We start from the raw sequence: 18951 nt of genomic DNA, 5'->3' as shown, positions 1-18951 counted from the left end.
ATTTTTGCTCACAGTGCTGTTTCCATAGATGCATTGCTGGAGACTTGAGTCAGAACCTGGCTAGAAAAATGATAAGAACATAATATGTGCTATAATCAAATGGATATTCATTGCTGTGTAACATTTTAAGTGAGCTGTCATGCTTGTTTAAGTTTTTTGGTCTGTCTTGAAAATGAGCTTGTGACAAAGATAGCTTTATTTGTTCAGCACCACCTCTGCACTCAAGGCTATGCAAATGATGAATGGCACAGATGCAGCCACTAGGATCCTACTTATAGTTTTTCCTGAAATGAATTGTGCTAGGATAATTCTACCTTACAAGGGAGACATAAGATAGCATAACACTATGGTTAAGGACATGAAAAACATGTCATGGACCATGAAATTGGCCCTTCCTGGTGAAATCTGATCTCCCCTGTGCTGCTGGGGCCTTTAGCTGCTAGCCCTGGGTGTGCTGACCTACCTCTGGTACCTTTTCATGCTGCAGGAAGCTCTGGGCCTGGGCAGCAGCCCCGAAAGATCCTGCAGCTGGAGGAAACTTCTGATCTCCCTGATGCTGCTGGGACGGCCCCTAGCTGCTAGTGCCAGTGGGGCTGGGGCACTCCCAGCAGGACAGAAAAGATCAGACTCATCTCACTGCTACCTTCAGAGCCCAGCTTTTGAAGACAACACAGAAGTGAAGGTGGCAATCCTGCCACCCGCGTGCGCTTCTCCCCCAACAGGTTTCCAACCCTGCTCTCCCCCAATCCCATTTTGAGTTGGGACCCCCATCATGAAATTTCAGATGAAAACATCTGAATTCATTAAATTAACCAATTTGAAAATCTTGTGGCTGTGAAATTGACTAGAATGGACTGTGAATTTGGTAGGGCCCGATCTGTGGTGGAACAGACCACAGACTTTGGTATATGTTTCTAAATCTAGTGAGAGGTGTTGCCCTTTTTCCTAGCTCTGAAAAAGATGAAGGTTTGTACCATCTTACAAATACAGTACTGAAATTGGTGAATGATGGACTCTGTTGCTGACTGACCTTACAGAAAAAGCTGATTACAATTGGAATGGAGAAGAATCCATTGTATTGAATGGATTGTATTGGAATCCATGGAATCCATTGTATTGGATGGAATTAGTTCAACCTTTTTTCTTTGAACCTGGTATTTTGGTTCAGTCTAACTTGTTTGAAACAAAATAGCAGATTCAAATACCCCTGAGAACTTATGCAAGCTCAGGACTGAACTTCACAACACATCTTTTCTAATCGCCAGTACTGCATAACTTCATTATGTTGCAAGAGGAGCTTGCAACTGCTGAAGTTCTGCCAGTTTGAAGCACTTTGGTCTGGTCTATGCTTACCTTAAAATTCAGCAGCACTCGACAGGAGTTATGCAAGCTCCTCTGCATAGCTTGTGTAACTCCTGTTGACTTCTTAACTTTGGTTGTGCATGGCATATTCACTGCACTGTGCCACTTGAGGGGGTGTTTTTAACAAGTCGACTTCCGGATAGGTTGTGTGGGTCTTCCTTGACCGCTCAGTTGATCCGGATAGATCGATCTGGTGGTGGCAAATTTGCTGCTGTCAGTGAAGACATACTTTGCAGGTCACCTTTTAATCTGAGGGTAAGAGAATATAGTAATAGCTCTTTTGTTTTGTGATGGATGAAGGTCTCAAAGCTCTGATTTTTTTCTGCCTTTTTTTTAAACTGTCTAGCCTGGAAGGCATCATTTCAATAGTTCTACACTCAGATTTAGGGGAAAGACTTCACACATTTAATGGTAGTCACTGAAGTTATGGAGACCGGATGGAGAGATTTGACATACTCACCCCTTCACTCAACATGTGACTGCTAACAATGTATACCTTGCAAGAACCCCTACCTCATTTCCTGCCCCAAGCAGGAAAGATTAGACTTCATAGTCCTGAAACTTCTAGGGTTAAAAACAAGCAGAGAAACTTTTGACGCTGTCCTTTATGTAAAGAAGCAAAACAGAGGTCACCTAACCAGGAAGAGGGGGAAATATTTGCAGGTCATCACAGCTGTAGTCAGGCAAAAGGAAACCTGCAAGCTGCCTTATGACAGCAGTAGAGGAAAATTTTTTGCAACTCCTCTGAGCATTGTAAGGAGGGAGTAACCTACATAAGTAAGTGCTTTTTCTAAATGTAACAATTCTATCAATATAGGTAAAGCAGTACAATCCCTTTCCAGAGTCAGCATAGTTGTACAGGAATAAGCTATTCTGGTGTATCACCTTTATACCTGTTTAACTGTGTCTACACGAGTTTTACCAAAATAGTTATACTGGAACAAAATCTGCATGTTGATGAGGCCTTAAATGACTAAAATCTTAAGCTTGTCTACTGGGGGAAATTTACCCACAAAAGTATACTGGCATAACTTCCCTTATGGATACTCTCTCCTTCTAGAATAAAAGTGGCTTTTTTTTGTTTTAAATTGAATCATCGTCAAAGTAGCACAAGCTAAACCAGGAAAAGGGTATTCTTATTCCTCCATGAGTGGAGTTATGGCAGTAAACTTTCCTCTGTGGACAAACCCTTTAAAAGCATCAGCCTGAGATAGTAGTTCCCCACCAATCTCAGGAAACTTTGACCTTCTAAACCACCCTGTAGTGTGGTTCCTCTGGATATCAGTATAGCTACATCTAGACCTCTGGCAAGCTCAGACCACTGTAGCAAGGAAGAGAGAGAACTGTTCCCTTGGCTTGTTTCTGCAGGTGTGGTAATCTCTATTATAACTTCCAGCAGAGCATTGCTGTAAGAAGCTGCACAGCTTTTCAGCAGAGAATAGAGAAGCTTAAAGAAACAATGAGAAGATGATTTTTCAGTCCATCTGGCAAAACTGTTGTTGCTTCAAAACAAAGGAGTCTAAATGACTGCATGAAGCAAAGATAATTAATCTGCATGAAAAGTAGAGCTGGTCAAAACTTTTTTCATTTGAAATGTGTTTTTGATTAACTTTTTCATCAAAATGGACATTCTGTGGAAAGTGTCCAGTTTGGGCTAGGATTTTAGGCTGCCATAAACAGAGAGCCTTGTGGGTTTCTTTCATCGATTTAAAAACCTGCACATTTTTATAGTAAATATTGTGTGAATAAATAAATAAAAATTCCTATCAGCTTTAATGAAAAGCACTTTAAGTGATGCAGTTCTTGGGGGGAGGGAGGGGGAAACAAAACTATGTAGACCATGCACACTTGCCTACATCTGTGTGTTTATAACCAGATAAAGTAGCTTTCTAGTTACAAGACATTTAACAAAAGGATCTTGCAATTCCAGAACAATGAGTCCATTTTCTGCTCAGCCAAATTGTATTGGAACCTGAAATCACTATAACCAAAAATACGTGTCCCTTAACAAATCAAGTAGTTTGTAGCCTGCTTGCCACTTGTGCTTCAAATGTGGGAGAGATGGAGAAGATTTCTGCAGTTTTGAGGGGCTAATACTCAGCCCTGTGCACGCTAATTACATGGATTGTTGCTGTTCCCTTTGAGTCAGCATTGCAAACGAATGAGTACTAGTGTAAATGGGACACAACCTTCACAGCACTTTCTAAAAGTGTGATTTTTGAGACTCCTTCAGGACTGGTTTACAGGGAGCCTGTTGCCGAAAAATGGCTTTCAGCAGCAGTTAAATGCCTTCCTGCACTAGGGTTACTGAAATTGACACCTATTCCAGAGTTCTCAGTTAATGGAATCAAAGGCACTTGATTCCTGCATCAGTCTGCCTGGGTGCCCATTCAGACAGCATTGCAGTGGTCCTTATTCTGGGAAAAGAGTGCAAGGACTGGGAAAGATTTTTCTATAAAACTCCGGCTGAGGCTGGCCCTGTTTCTAGATTGCTTTTGTTGTCTTGGCTGCAGTAAATGAAACAACTAGTCAACACTTTCCGAAACCACACCATAAACTAAAAACCTGTCTTCCATAGTGTACTAAGGCCTGGCTTACAGACACCAATTTCTATACCAGTGTAGCTATTTTGATTAGGAATGTGATTATTTTTTTTTGTTTGTGTTTGTTTGTTTGTAATATAATTAATTTATACTAGCCCAGCCCTTAGTGTGGACACAGTTATTCTGCCATAAAGATACTATACTGGTGTAACTACCTCGCCAGTAAAGGGGAAGGAGGGTGCACAGCTTTAACTATACCAGTAGAGTTAAAGTGGCACAACTTCTTGTGTTTAGACTATCCCTAAAGAGAATTCTGCTTTTATCAGTATAAAATCCTGCTTTCCTTTCTTCCCTGAAGAGCTAACCCTCAACAGCTGGCTTTAGGCAACAGCTCTCCTTCCATGAGCTAACACAGGGCAGCTTTGACCGCCCATACAATTTATAGTTATTGCTCCTCTTTTTCCTCTTGAGGCTTCTGCTTTTATTGCAATGTAACTTGTTTTGTTTAGCCAAACTCCTTGAGCAATCTCTTGTTGGCTTCTCCATTATATTCAGTGCTGTGTTGCTTCCAGAACATTCCACTAACTTCTCGGGGGGTTTTTACCCAACTTCTTTTATTACTATTTTTATTTAAGAAACAAGTTCACAAATCGTTGCCATGTAAATGTCAGAAACAAAACGATCATTACAATGTGAGTTATTTGTTTAAGGAGACATGATACAGGAATAATAGTAATCAAATCTCTGTTTAACATGCTGTTACCATATTACAGAGTTTACACAACTTCTTAACTCCTCCAGTGTGCTTTCCAAGAGCTGAGTTAGCACTACAGAAAATAGAGGAAACTGGAGCAAAAGGGGAGAACATGTTAACAGTACCTGAGCTGAGATCAGATATGGGCAATGTTTCCCCACCCTGCTGCACATGTAGAGCTGCTGGCAGTTCATTCAGTGGGTTCTGCTTTGTGGCGCCCTTGCTATGCAAAGTTGGAGAATAGTAATTAGTGACAGCATGGCAACCAACCATCATGAATGCATAAGTGCCCTGTGCCTTGTTGGGGGCAGCTCAGCTGCTTGCTTTCAGCAAGGAGGATTTTGGGCTGCCTTCCAAAAGCTAGAGCAATGCAAGTCTCAGCTGTCTGAGGGAAGATGCATTTGCAGACTCTTTTGTTGCGATTGGAAGGAGGGGTGGGTGAGAGGGAAAGCTGTTTTCTGACTGAAAGGCTGAGAAAGAGCATTGCTCATGAGTGTGCTCTAAGGCAGTGAGGCTCGCTTTTCAGTGCACCTGACATATGTTGTTGGTGAGCTGAAGAAAAGCTTCCACAGGCCCTATTCAATCCAGTTGGCAAAACTGCTTTATTGACACATGGTCAGGCAGTCTGTTTGGCTTCTAACGTGTTTGGTGTTGTGTGGTTTTTCTTTCACTTACAGTAATTCTTTGGGAGTGCAGACAAGTACTGTACAAACAGATATAACAAGGAGGACCCAGTTCTTGATTGGAGCATGTAGGTGCTAGTGCGATATAAATAAAAGTGCAGTAAATTGTTTGCTGCCCTTTGGACCTGGTTAGAAATTAATTTAGGTAGGACCGCACATAAGAGTTCACTGTGAATTTAATTTCTTCTTCCCCGTCCTGTCCCCTTCCCCCCCCCCCCCCCCCCAAAATTGTTTGGGTGAATTTAAAAAAGAAACCATGGTGATGGTGTTTTTTTGTATAACCCAAGGTGTGAATTTAAACCAATAATAGTTATCAGTATAACATCTCCCTTTCTTCCCTCCCCTCATGTGAGCAGTGTTGTTCTTGTGTAAGTGGTTGCTTTTTAGTTTAGCTTCTCCATTAGGAGAGGGTTTAAGCTAAACCAAAAAACACCCCACACTCTTATGCTGGAAGATAAAACTGTTACACTAATATAGCTGTATCTGTATAACTGGTAAAACTTTCCCATGTAGACAACCCCTAACTCTACCACTCTGGCTAAGTCTTCACCAACCAGAAAAAAGTGTGTTCACCACAGGATGACTTCTGCATGTCAAGGACTCTGAGGAGAATCCTAAGCTTCCTCGAGTGGGGAAACAATTTGTGTTGACAATAGGTCATCCAGCCTCATTATAGTCAAACTGTTATAAGCCTATAAGGTGCAGAGTGTTTATAAACATAGGTAAATAAAGTTCATTTAGTGTTCTCCATCCCTAGCCATGGGCACCAGGTTTGTGTAATTTTTGGTGGGGCCCATAAGGGGTCCTGACCAGGGTGCTAGGCCCACATCATGTGGGAGAGGGGCAGGGGAAGGGGCCAGGCCAGTAGGTAGGGGGAGTGCTGTCATACGACACAGCACTGCTTGGGGCCAGGAGCAGCTCCTGGCCAGGGCGCTGTGCCATGTGGGGGAGGGACAGGAGAAGGCTTGGGGCCGGGAGGGGGGAGCAGCTACTGCCATACCACACTGTTTGGGGCCAGCGCTGGAGCAGTTCCTGGCCAGCCGCTGCATGTGTCGGGGTGGGGAAGAGAGGCAGGAAGGCCGGGTTGCCTTGGGCACAGGGGGCCGCTGTGCTCTGCACCTCCACAGCCAAACACCACTGGAGGCTCTGCGGCCGGCCCCCCAGCACCACATGAATGTTGGTGGAGCCAGGCCCACCATCCTTAATGTTGGTGGAACACAGGCACATATAACTCGCCGCCTGTGTCCCTGATTCTCTTCCCTATCTTTAGTTTATCCCCCCATAAACATTCCATTCTTATGAAAATTTAGCTTTGCTGCCCAGCTGGAAAATGCTAACTAAATGCAGTGGTGCCCTGAGGGTACTAATGCTCCTTTTTGGGGTAAGTACAACCTCATTGCCCTTACTTTACTGAAGTTTAGAATTGCCAGGCTTTAAATTCCTTCCCAGGAGTGAAACACACTCTCCTTCAGAGAGAGAGATGCAGAGGCACCAGAGTCTTATTTTGAATTACCCAGCTAAGTGGTGGCTATCAGTATTAGGGGGCGGCTTTCCATAGTTGCCCAATCTTGCGTAGCTCTGTGTGTTTCATAAATATGCTCCTGCTGTTGATTCAGCCCCTCCCCCCACCCCCGTGTTTTTACTTGTTTCTCCTTTCTGTCTCAGTCTCTCTCCTTTATCTACAGTTTTGTCACACTCCTGGTCCTCTGTCTTCCTCAATCCTCTGCACGTTTCAGCCTTCTTTCATCATCAGGTAGTCTTCCTCTGTGTGTACACTTTCCTCCCCAAGTCATCAACAGATCATGCTGTTCCTGCTCTGATTCAGGGCTAGGAGACAGCAGGTGGGTGACTTGTAACTGGTGCTGGCCCCTCCTGCTTCCCTGCCTGTGCTGCATTACTGTGTACTATGGTAAGAAGGAAGAGTTCTACAGGAGGAGCTGTTGGGCTGAATGACAGCTGCTGCAGATATTACTCTTCCTTAATGAGTGACGCTTGTCATGTACCTGTTTGCTAACAACTTGAATAAATTTTACGAGTTAGGCACAAACTGTCCAAGCGTATGTTTCCATTTTAAAGTGATGCTGTATCCCCCCTCTCATCCCAGGTGGGGAAACAACTGGCCTATTGAACAGAGCATGGAGCAGGAGTCTAGAGATGTGGGTTGAATTTTCAGCTCTGCTCATTGTGTGACCTTGAGCAAGCCATTTCCCCATCTTTAAAAGGGGGATGATACTGACCTAATGTGTAAAGTACATTGAGAGTAAATGAAAAGTGCTATTTATGAGCTAGGTATTAATGTTTTATGCGGCCCCTACAGCTCTTTGATAAATTCCAAATATTTGGAATTTATCTCCTTCCACAAAATCAAATTTCTATGTCATGTTTCATTTATCGTTCTATTTTTTCCCCAAGATGACACTTCCTGAGGAGATGGGGGATGGAGTGTCTTTTGCAGTGACACAATTTATCCCTTAACACCTCCACACCCCAAAATGTCATAAGGAAATGCAGGAAGTTGAATGATTTTTCAGGAACAATACACTGATAATCTCAACATGAGCAATGATTAGAGCTGAGGTTACTGGGTGGAGTCACATCTCCAGAAGACTGATACACACACTTCCAAATGCTGGCCTGGTAGTTTTGGCTGAAGAGCTGTTCTGTGTTTGTAATCAACACCAGGTGCATGGAGCTGATTACTGAAAGTAGAAGAAGGTACATGCTGTACTCAAAGAAATAACTGTATAGACCCCTGCTTCTGGCACACTAGGCATTTGAAGAAAGATAACAATTGGATGTATGGATATAGCTGAGAGGAAGGACATCTCACAGGGGGTAAGAGCACTTGCCTTGCTCTGACTTTTGCAGAACCCAGTAAGTTGGAGGCTTGTATCTGAAGGAGCTATTTTGTCAGCCTCTGGCATGCAAACATCATGAGTCAGGTCCCAAGACATCCGAAGACTGACTTAAAATTTTTGAGATTTAACATACCTTCTCCTCCTCTTGGTGTGCCCCCCTCCCCCCACGCACACATTTTGGCATCTCTTTGTGTGCTTTCTGGTTTTTGAATGTCTAGGGCTCCCCTTTTCAAGCTTTTTCACCACAGCCATGACGATTATAACTTTTTTTTTTATTATTATGTAAACAGACATTTTCACCTGACTCCAGGAGCTTGGGCCTTGAAAAAAAGACAGCCAACGTGAGATTCAAGATAAAATCATGAGAGTTGGAAACATTGCATGTTAATGGGACTGAAGTATCTTCACTTAGAAGGGTAGCAAGAAGCACACAATAAAACAAAGGTTCTGGGGAACCTCCACATTTAATTTCTCACAGCAAAAATCAAGCTATGATTTCACTCACCTTTCTAAGTCAGCACATATTTATAAACCTGAAATCTTCCTGATACCATAAAAGGAGCAGCTCTATCCCTACATAGGGTTTTGTTGTCTTCTTTGTATTTCTCTAGCACCTAGGGGCACCAGACAAGGATCAGGGCCACATTGTGCCATATGCTGTACAGATAGGCAGGAAAGCTTGCCATCTAGGTCAGGGGTGTCAAACTCATTTGCTATGGTGGGCCAGATTTGAATTAAATGTACTTCAAGTGGGCCATACATATCATAAATCGAAATATTAGGCACTTTTGGAGCGCTGTGTCTCGTGCACACAGCGCTTCACGCGCTGCCGCCAGAGTACACATGTCATGGCAGCGTGCAACACCGTGAGATCTCATAGAATCATAGAGTTGGAAGGGACCTCAGAAGGTCATCCAGTCCAACCCCCTGCTCAAAGCAGGACTAACCTCAGTTAAATAATCCCAGCCAGGGTCTCATGCTGGCGTACTCTCTGGCAGCAGCACGCAACGCTGCCAGAGAGTACAACGCTGCAAGATGTCGCAGCAGCATGCGCTGCTGCCAGGGGCTGGACCAAAAAGGTTGGTGGGCCGTATCTGGCCCATGGGCTGGATGTTTGACACCCCTGATCTAGGTTATGACATGATGCAGCAGGAAAATGAGACAAATGGCATTGGGGGAGGAAGAGGCAGAAATGTTAAATTGAGCAGGTTATTTTACAATAAGTAGCGATCTTATTGTGAGCTGCTAGTACTCTGTCTTGCCAGTAAGAGAGTAGTTGGGAAAACTTGCATTCAGGTGTGTATCATCATCTAGTAGGTCAGAATAGGAGTAAAAATGCAGTCAATCAGTGTTCAGATGCACACCACTTGGTAGCACTGAAGGAGTGTTTCCTTTGGGCCTGGCTGGATGTGCTTGATCTGGGTATTCCCCACTTGGTTTCATTGAATTGGGTATTTATGGGATGAAAAGCACTTACATTTTAATGACTCTTTAAACTGGCAATCAGTAGTCCTTTTTACCCCACTCCTCTGTTGGACTCTTAAACTCTAATAAAACTAATTGTCTGTATGTCCTCTTTTATTCTTGTCACGGTGCGAAACCCCAGGAACACCTTCCTTCTCCTCTCCCCCTGCAAGTCCCCCAAGTAAACACTCTGAACTGTGCACTACAGCTAGGATTGCGTAGCAGTTGTTGCTTCCTATAATAGAGGAGTCAGTGCTTCAGGGTACCTTTTGACAACTGTGGTGCCCCTTTTAAACCTTTATCATTTCCTAGTTAAAAGCCAGCATGAGTAGGCAGTTTTAATCCTTTTTGGCAGACAGATGAGCTAATGAAATGTTCATTTCTCTTTGACTTAAATCTGTTCCTCTTGGCAACACTGCATTAGGCTTTCACTCCAGTTAGCTGAACATATTTCTTTCTTTAAGAGAGAGCAAGTTTTTCACAGTGGGAAAACCCCTTGATTGTGAACAGAGTGGAGTGATTTAAATCTGATTTAATCAGGTTGAGGCTTTTATCCACCTAATTTACAATTTGTGCTATTGTAACTTTAGATTAAAATTTACTTACACAGGCTGCTTCTTAAGAACGCTGCTGGTAGGGCATCTTCTTTGAATTTTACAAAACTGCTATAGGCAAAGAACAAAATATTGAAAATTAAAGCCCAAATCCTGCAAACGCTTAAGCAGGTATGTAACTTTGGTCACTCAAGTAGTTCTATGAATTCAATAGGACTGCTCATGTGCTTAAAGTTTAAGCATGTGCATAAGTGTTTGCAGCATCAGAGACTAACACTGTATTTTTAATTAAATCTTTTCTTTAGAGGCATCAAACTTTTATCACTTCAAAATAAAACTGCTTTGGGATTAACGATCAAAGGCTGTTTAGGTTTTTCAGTGCATTAACAAAGGAATTGGAACTCTTTACACACAGGCCAACATTTTCAGAAAGAGGAGTCTAAAATCAGGCTTCTAAGCAAATATTTAGGCACTGCAGAGTGGGATTTTCAAAGGTATCTTAGAGCTAGTCTACACTTAAAGCTTACAGTGGCATAACTGTATCAGTACAGCTGTGCCACTGTAAGAGCACTTGTACACCAGGTTATGCCATGGGGAGAGCTGTCCCACTGATGTAATAAACCACCTAAACAAGCGGCGGTAGCTATGTTGGTGGGAGACGTTCGCCCACTGATATAGCGCTGCACAGACAAGCGTTTATGCCGGCAAAACTTATGTCGCTTGGGAGTGTTGTTTTTTTTTCCCCACCTTTGAGTGACAAAAGTTTTGCCAAAATAAGTGCTAGCCTCAGGGCTTGTCTATGCTTAAAACGCTACAACACTTCAATGTAAGCACTTCCTACCTCAATGGGAGGGCTTCTCCTGTCAGTGCAGGTAATCCACCTCCCTAAGACATGGTAGCTGGGTCCATAGGAGAATTCTCCCATGGACCTAGCGCTATCTACACCAGGGGATTAGGTCGCTTTATGTAGTTCAGGGGTGTGGATTTTTCACACCACTAAGCAATGTAGTTATACCGACCTAATTTCCTAGTGTAAACCAGGCCTAAGTGACACAGGAGCTGAAGTACCACTGGCTGTCTGCAAAGTGATGAAGTATAGCCTGGTTGAAACACTGTAGCTTTCTTGATTTGTAGGTACTGAATGTTGCCAAAAATGGCATTTAGTTGCAAATCTAGCCCAGGCTGTTTACCTATAAATCTTGTATTTTGATCTTGTGGTTCTAGTATGAAACTAAAGGACAAGCACAAAATATGTACATCAATAACTAAGGCTATGAGAGGGAAAAAATTAGGATTAGTGACTTATAAACAGGTTTTTTTGGGTTGTTTTTTTTTTTAAATCTATATTGTGACTTTTCACCCTGACTGTGACCTAATAAATCTAATGTAGTGCTGCAGAGTGGAAGTAAACTGCTCCCTGTGTTCAATGAATTGAGATGCCACTTTGATGGGTCAGGCTGAAATTAGGGTAAGAGAACACATACCTATATATGATTTGATACAACTGCTGGGATGTTGTATTGGAGAGTAGCTCAAGTAACTTAATATTACAGAATATTGTTTCCTATAGGACTTCTGCCTTGACTTCAACTTTCTGCCATGTTATCTACCTGCAATGTGACAATTTGAAGGGCTGTCTTTAGAATGTTGCTTCAACTCCTCCAGCTAACATCCATATATTGTAGGTCATGGATTTGTTCTGGTGGCTACTTATTATTTAATACCCAACTTAAACTACCAGTGCCAAAGAACCAAAAGTGAAAGTATTCAAAACAGCTGAAATGTGAACATCACAATTGAATTTAGCTACCATTTAAATTTAAAGCATGTAATAAATCATCTTGATTAAAGCCAAACAGGACAGAACTTTGTTTTCTGGATCCCTTCCAGGTTGTACAGTCATGGATTTTTGCAATTTAGAAACAACCTTTTGAAAACATCTGGGACTGAGAGGTCGAAGGAGGCGTACCCAAGTTTCACCTCACTTAAAAACTATTTGTATACAAAATCAGATGTAAACATACAAAAGTGTTTACAGAACATTATTATTGAAAAATTGCTTACTTTTTCCTTTTTACCCTATAAGTATACAATAAATCAATTGGAATATAAATATCATACTTACACTGAAATCTGTTTCATAAAGCAGTATAAACAAGTAATTGTATGAAATTTTAATTTGCACAGACTCTGCTGATGCTTTTTAGGTATGTCTCTAAGCCCCCTCCCTATACTCCGCCTACCAGGCTGGGATGGGAAGTTTGGGCTTCTGCCCTGCAGTGGGGTGATAGGGTTAGAGGCTTCTGCCCAGCAGGAAGACACCTGCTGAGGCTCAGGGCTCCTGCCCCATGGGGCAGGCCTGCTGGGGTTTCAGCCCTGCAGGGAGAGGGGTCTCGGGCTTCTGCCCTGTGGGAGGTGTTTGCTGGGGCTCAGGGCTTCAGCAGGCACGCCCCGTGGGGCAGAAGCCCCAAGCCTCGCCACAGGATTGAAGCCCCGAGGGCTGGCTGGCTCACCCTAGTTCTCAAACGTCTGAAGATTGTTGTATGCGGCTCAGAGGATCAGTAAGTTTGGCCACCCCTGCTATAGACATTCCTAAAGTGTTCATAACATGGTTTATAACACGTTCTTTGTCTATAAAATAACAATCAAATTTGTGTAGCATACAGATTTGATATTTAAAGGTTCTTCCTGATATTTTGTAAAATGGATTGGTGAAGGGAAGATACTAGGGTATGTAGAAGCATTGATCTCTATGTGTAACCATACATCAAAGTAGTTGGTTTGAATTTGTAGCAAACAAATTATCAAGAGAGAGAGACTTTAAAAAAAGTGAATCTGTTTACTGTTGCCTTTGAACTATGTTTAAAATTTCCAGTGCAGAAAGCATTAATTATTGCAATCTTAACTTGACACCAAAATAACCCTTCTGTTATTAGTCATGGATCCATTAATTGGTCACATACTGAGAATTAAATGTGTGAGATACGGCATCCTTTCTGGAAATGTGCTTTTCTAGTGGCAGTGCAGTGCTCTTTATAACTACTTTTGAGTAGTAGATGACTAATTCTAGGGAAAGCCACAATCTGGTGCACTTGTAAATGTAGTCTAAAGAAGTTGAGTGCAGCACAGCCATCCTGGCTCTTAAAATGAATACTCTCTCCTAATCCCATAGGAATTATTTATGTTAATTACTGGGTTACTGTATACTTCTCCTAACCTTTCAATGACCTGATCTTAATGAGGCCCTACCAGACAGGAAGAAACAGAGAAATTCTGCAAAAGCAGGGCAAAGTTGGAGCTGCCTGAGGGCTTTAATTGTTTCTTGCCTTTTGTAGCATGTGCATATAGCTTTCATATAACATATCCAAAGAAATTTTCCTTCTAAATATTGGATCTTCTTTAATTGCTGAGTTTCCCCAAATGTTGTTTTTCTACACTTGACTGCAGGCCTTTCACCAAGCCCCTTTCAATTTGTCAGAATAAATGGCCTTTAAATGGCTTACAGAGGGGGAGGGAGATATAAATTAGTGGCTATTGGAAACAAGGAACTGGGATATGGGGCTACTACATTTCAGTCTTGGCTCTGAAGCCTCACTTCATGTGAAAGTCACTATGGCCCTGTCTTGATGGGTCAGCAAGGGGAGATATGGCTTTTAATCAGGTTAGCACCATGAAGTTGGCTTAACATGACTGAAAAGCCCTCTTAGGATACGCTTAGGCTTTTATTTAAAAATTGGCTAGCTCACACACCTCTTCCTAGAGTAGGGCAGGCCTTAACACTGGTTAAAATGCAAGCTAGCATATTTGTAGGTGTTTAAAGAATTTTGAACCTGAGTACAGCTATTGGGCATTTTGTATTTTATGGAGATGTGAGTGGTTACCTATTGTATTGCAGTTTGGCACACTAAATAAGTGTATGTCATTAGATCTTTACCAGTTAACTCAGAGGTCACTTTAGGGGGTGGGGGAGGAGGAGGAGAATTCCACTGCAAGATGCGTGCATTTGTCTTTAAGACCATCTTGGGCAAAGAGGGGGAACTTCTGCGTGATCAACATGTTTGAAAATAAGCAACTTATCTAAGTCCTAAAGTGGATTTAGGAGCCTAATTTTAGTTACCTGTTTGGAAATTTTGGCATCTGAATCTCTTCCGTTATGAAGTAAAAGCAGGTCTCACTAGTACGGAGAGACCCATTTCTTGATAAGTTTGCTTGTCCCAGATTTTTTTCTCTTAGCATAAGTGGCTTTTAAAAAATCCAAAATAGAAATTCAAATGAGAAACAGTAGGAGAATGAGCTACATCACTTCAGTTACATGTTCAGTATTTTGTGAGTACAGTAGCAAAATTTTATTTTAGCTGTTTGTTCAGTGATTACCTTGAGCTTGTTGCTATACATCTTTCATGTAGTACTGACAATTCTGATTGAAAACTTCTTTTGACTGGTTTTCTTCAGTCCTTGGCCTCTGCTTTTCTTTTAACTTTGTACTTCCACACACTCCAGCTCTCATGAGGCTGAGTCATAACATTTCATTAATGCATCTTATTCTAAAGCTCTGTTAATGGATTTTAAATATCTGGGTCTCTTTCCCACTCTAGCTATTCATCCATGGGGCAGAGGGAAGTGGTGAAGTATTGTCTTTTCAGGTTGATGTGGAGGGGATGTTCTCTGGCCCTTTACCATGACAAGGGCACCTTGCAGGGCATATGACAGGTTGAGTGAGGGCTTTACGGGATTGTCTTTAAGCTTGTAATTTGACCTAATGTAGCAGCTGGAGTATTGAGCTTCTCTCATTTAGGTGGCCAGCACTGCAGAAGGGACTAAGTATACTTTGGTACCTACTTATTCAGAGACCCATAGAATCACAGTGCTGCTAGAGAAGAAAACAGGAGGGACACATTGCGCTAGAAAGAGCTGTAATTCTGGCTAACGTGATATACAGGCACTCATCTTCAACACCTTATTCATGAAAAGAATGGCTTAAATGTGTGTTAGTTGATTTCTTGAAGCAAATTTTTTACTTCAGGTAATGTCATAGTTTTCCTGATAGGTCTGTGTAAACACTGCAGCATGCTCAGGCATTGAGGTGTTTTACTGTCTTCTTCCATGAGAAATCCAAAGAAATTAAACAAACTTAGGTCTATCTGAAAAGTTAAATGTCACAGTTTAGCAGATTACTTTTCTCAGCTACGCACTTATGTTGGATTTTTGATCACTCCTGAAATCCAGTGCAGTTTAAATAAGGTTTTGAGGGTCTTGAAATAGGGGCAGAGTCTCTTTTCATATTGAAATACGGTTTTCCTCCAGAATGCATTTGCATCTCCCAGGATGTGCTGCCAAGCTTTCTGCTATGAATAAACATGTTAATGAATTCCAACATCTGCTTCTAGAAGATCCCGAACAAATGTTCAGTAGATAAATTATTGTTAAGCAGATGCAGTTGATCTAATTCAAGATGGCTGAAAGATGGGATTACTTCATTTTAAAGCAGAAAGCAAATGCTAAAGCAGAGAAAAGTAGATGGATGGTTAAACTTAAGGAACAAGTGGTTTAGACCACTTGTTTGTTTTTCAGTTAACAAAAGAGGCCTCTGGTGTCTTGAGACTTTTCTCCAGAAGCATATTAGTGTTTTCTTAGATTATCTGCACTTGCACTGCAGAGACCTGCCTGCGTGTATCCAAAGGAAGAACTGTGTTACAGGTCTTGCTGATATTTGATCTCTGGATCAAATTTTAAAGCTCTTGTCTAACCATATCCTGAGGCTGTTCTGATTGGAAGGGTTGCTGTGCACGTTTTTTAGCTACTGATAGTTGTTTGAATACTAAAATAAAAATTGTAGGGATTTATCAGAAGGAGGAGAACAAATAGAGAAGTCTTGTTCTTTTCCCTTTTCTCACTGCACTTTGTGTCCTCTTATTTTGCATTATATTTTGTAGGTGTTTCTTTTTATAAACCTCTTTATGGTGACTTCTTTAGGTGGGGTTTTTGTATCTAAACAGTTACAACCATCTGAACCTGATCTGCACTACAAAAACTACTCATTGCTGACTAGAAGAGTCAGTGCTGGGTACAGCTGAATATGGGATAACAGCAGCAAGTGTAGGTAAGGGCCAGTGATGTTGTTCAGCACTATTCTAAAAAGCATACTTAAAATCTGCTTGGATTTATTTGGATGGATTTGGAGGGAGAGGAATTTACTCAGGCTTTTTCTCCCTCCCTTTCACATTTCTTGCTGCTTTTTAAAGCACTTCTTAATCTACCACAATCATCTCTTCTGAAGTAACACCTAAAGGACCCATCCAGGGATTTGGGTCCCATTGTGCTAGGCATTTTGCTGAGATGCGCTACTTAAAAATCTCTATAATTTATTTTTGTTTTATAGATTTATATTAATACAATATAAAAAAATCTTAAATGTTCAGTATTATGGAAACCAGCTCCTTTTGAGATCCTTGAAGGGAAAATATTACTCAATTGCCAAAGAACTTCACTTTTTTTGTGTCTGACTCTGTTCCGAAACCTTGAATGTGATATAAGTCCTCATGGGGAGGTGGGCTTATCCTTTAGGAGATTAATTCAGGTTCCCAGTACTTTTGTCTGGGTCAGTTTCACAAAGTCTTTAAGGAAAGACAACACTGGTGACACAAATTCATAACAGTGCAGGTGTGTACCCATCACTGTAAAGTTTGTTGCTCTTGTGCTAAATTGTGTGCGCCTCCTAGACTTGCATGTATCTAGCGTTGATATTTGGCATTTTAAAGTTGCTTTTAAAGATAAAGAAGCTTAGATTGCAAGACACCTTTTGTTCAGATGACCAGATTTGATCAGGCCTGATTTCCTGCCTTCTTCCCTTGCCCCAATAAATGTTTCTGGAGCTCCTAGTGCACCAGAGCTGCACACTTTTGTTTTGCACAGATAGACCAAATGCAATGTTTGCACAGACCTTTGCAAGTCTGAATACACACCCCTGCTGAGCTTTGGGTTTGAGTCCACAAAACTGGCTAGCCCTGCTAGAAGAGCAGGTTTCCCATGCTGCATGATGGATTTGTGATTCTACATGCCTACGAATGCACAACTAGTGCCAGGATCCTTTGAATCTTGGTGACCGGGGGTGAGTTTTTCAGTAAATTTTGAAATCCATCTTTCTTTTTCTTTTTTCCTTTTTTTTTTTAAAGGCAAATTTGAAGAAAAGGAGGATCGCGTTCCAAAGCTGGAGCAGTTAAATAACTTGGCTTACATGTGCAACGTGAATGTGGCGCTAAACAAAAAAGACCTGCTCAAGATGGAACTGCTACTCTTGGAAAGCTTCAACTGGAACCTGTGCCTGCCAACTCCAGCACACTACATTGACTACTACCTCTTCGCCTCCGTTGGTGAGAATGACCTTCACAATGGCTGGCCCATCACATCCCTGACCAAAGTCAAAGCTTTCATGGAGAAATATGCTTACTACTTTCTTGATTTTTCAGTGCAAGGTAATCTCTCAGTCCAACTGTGAGAACTGGGGTATGTAGAGCTTTACCTTTGGGTGGTCTTCCAGTGGGCTAAAGGCAAAAATCCACAGCAGACATAGGCTTTTAAAACTGGCACAATAAAGGTGCAATAAAAATACCTGCCCAGAGCATTCTTTCCTTTTGTAGTGCTATAGACTGCAAATGGCATATATTATCAAAGGCACTTTTGGGGGAAGAACTCTTCCCCTTAGAAGAGTCCTTATGGCCCTCTTTGCAAGCATGTGTAAACAAGTTGGGATTGCCCAGCCTAGAACTTTTCTCTGATGCCCTAGCAAGAGTCACTAGACGTGGGGGCTGTGGATTTTTTCTTCCTTTCTGAGGCTGAGTGAGGTGTTTTGGAGAGTTGCTAAAAAGCGAAAGTTGGGTCTCGCTGTCTTGGCTGCTGCAGGATTTGAACTAAGGTTTATTTTTGATACTTGAAAAACTGGGTTAAAGTAAAGTGGCCCAACCTTGTTCCAGTTGAGTCCTTCCCTAGAAACTTGATTTAGGAGCCAGAGAATGCACTCAACTTGCATGAAATGAAATGGATCGGAATGGCTTGCAAGGGATACAAGTCCACAACAGGGTCATAGTTTGAAATGTTCCATCCTGATTTGAGGAGGCACTTGCTGGGCACAAGCTGCCACTCTGAGGACCCGTCATCAGAGATGAAGACTTAACTGTCTACTCTGTGGGCATTTGGCCTATAGGATTAACTTGGTCCAACTTGCTGCATGTGGGCAGAGTGAATGGAACTTGTAGTGAATGGTGATAGCTCAAAGCATAACTTCCTTTTTAATTTCTTTAGATTATGCTTTCCTCAGTTTTCGACCATCTCTGATTGCTGCTGCTTGTGTGTGCGCCTCACGCATCTGTATGCAGATTTCTCCCTCCTGGACCACACAGCTCCAGCTGCTAACATGTTATTCATGGGAGCATCTTGCACAGTGTATTGAAATGATGCTAATGTAAGACTACTGGACCAAAGTAACTATTCTTCAAACTCTTAATAGACTTTCTATTACTTTTCAAAAAAGTAGAGCTGAAAAGACTCCAAATGGCATTTAGTTTCTCTGTAATCAAGGTGACATGAGATTAGCACATTCCAAACAATATCAGAAGAGTTGGGGATTGGGGCAAACTTTTTAAATATGGATGCAATGATAGTATACCCATTGCATCAACCAGAATGGTAATTTGTTCATACATTTGTGTGGCCTACCCACCCAAAGTTTTGACTTCT

The 18951-nt window shown here is 41.8% G+C and overlaps 1 protein-coding gene across 2 annotated transcripts in view; it reads left to right on the top strand.

Moving 5' to 3' along the window:
* Positions 1-18951, top strand: part of CCNJL (cyclin J like) — a 40604-nt gene that overhangs the window by 18555 nt on the left and 3098 nt on the right. For both annotated transcript variants that reach the window (XM_067566561.1, XM_067566560.1), the window contains exons 4-5: positions 17391-17690; positions 18517-18676. In XM_067566561.1, coding sequence (XP_067422662.1) covers positions 17391-17690; positions 18517-18676 — 460 coding nt within the window. The remainder of the gene's footprint in view (positions 1-17390; positions 17691-18516; positions 18677-18951) is intronic.

Source organism: Emydura macquarii, unplaced genomic scaffold (genome assembly GCF_026122565.2).
Source record: "Emydura macquarii macquarii isolate MOO-44397 ecotype Brisbane River unplaced genomic scaffold, CSIRO-AGI_Emac_v2 contig_2768, whole genome shotgun sequence".
NCBI classification, from domain to species: Eukaryota; Metazoa; Chordata; order Testudines; family Chelidae; genus Emydura; species Emydura macquarii.
The sequence above is the reverse complement of the archived record's forward strand: the minus strand, read 5'-3'. Positions and strand labels throughout refer to the sequence as shown.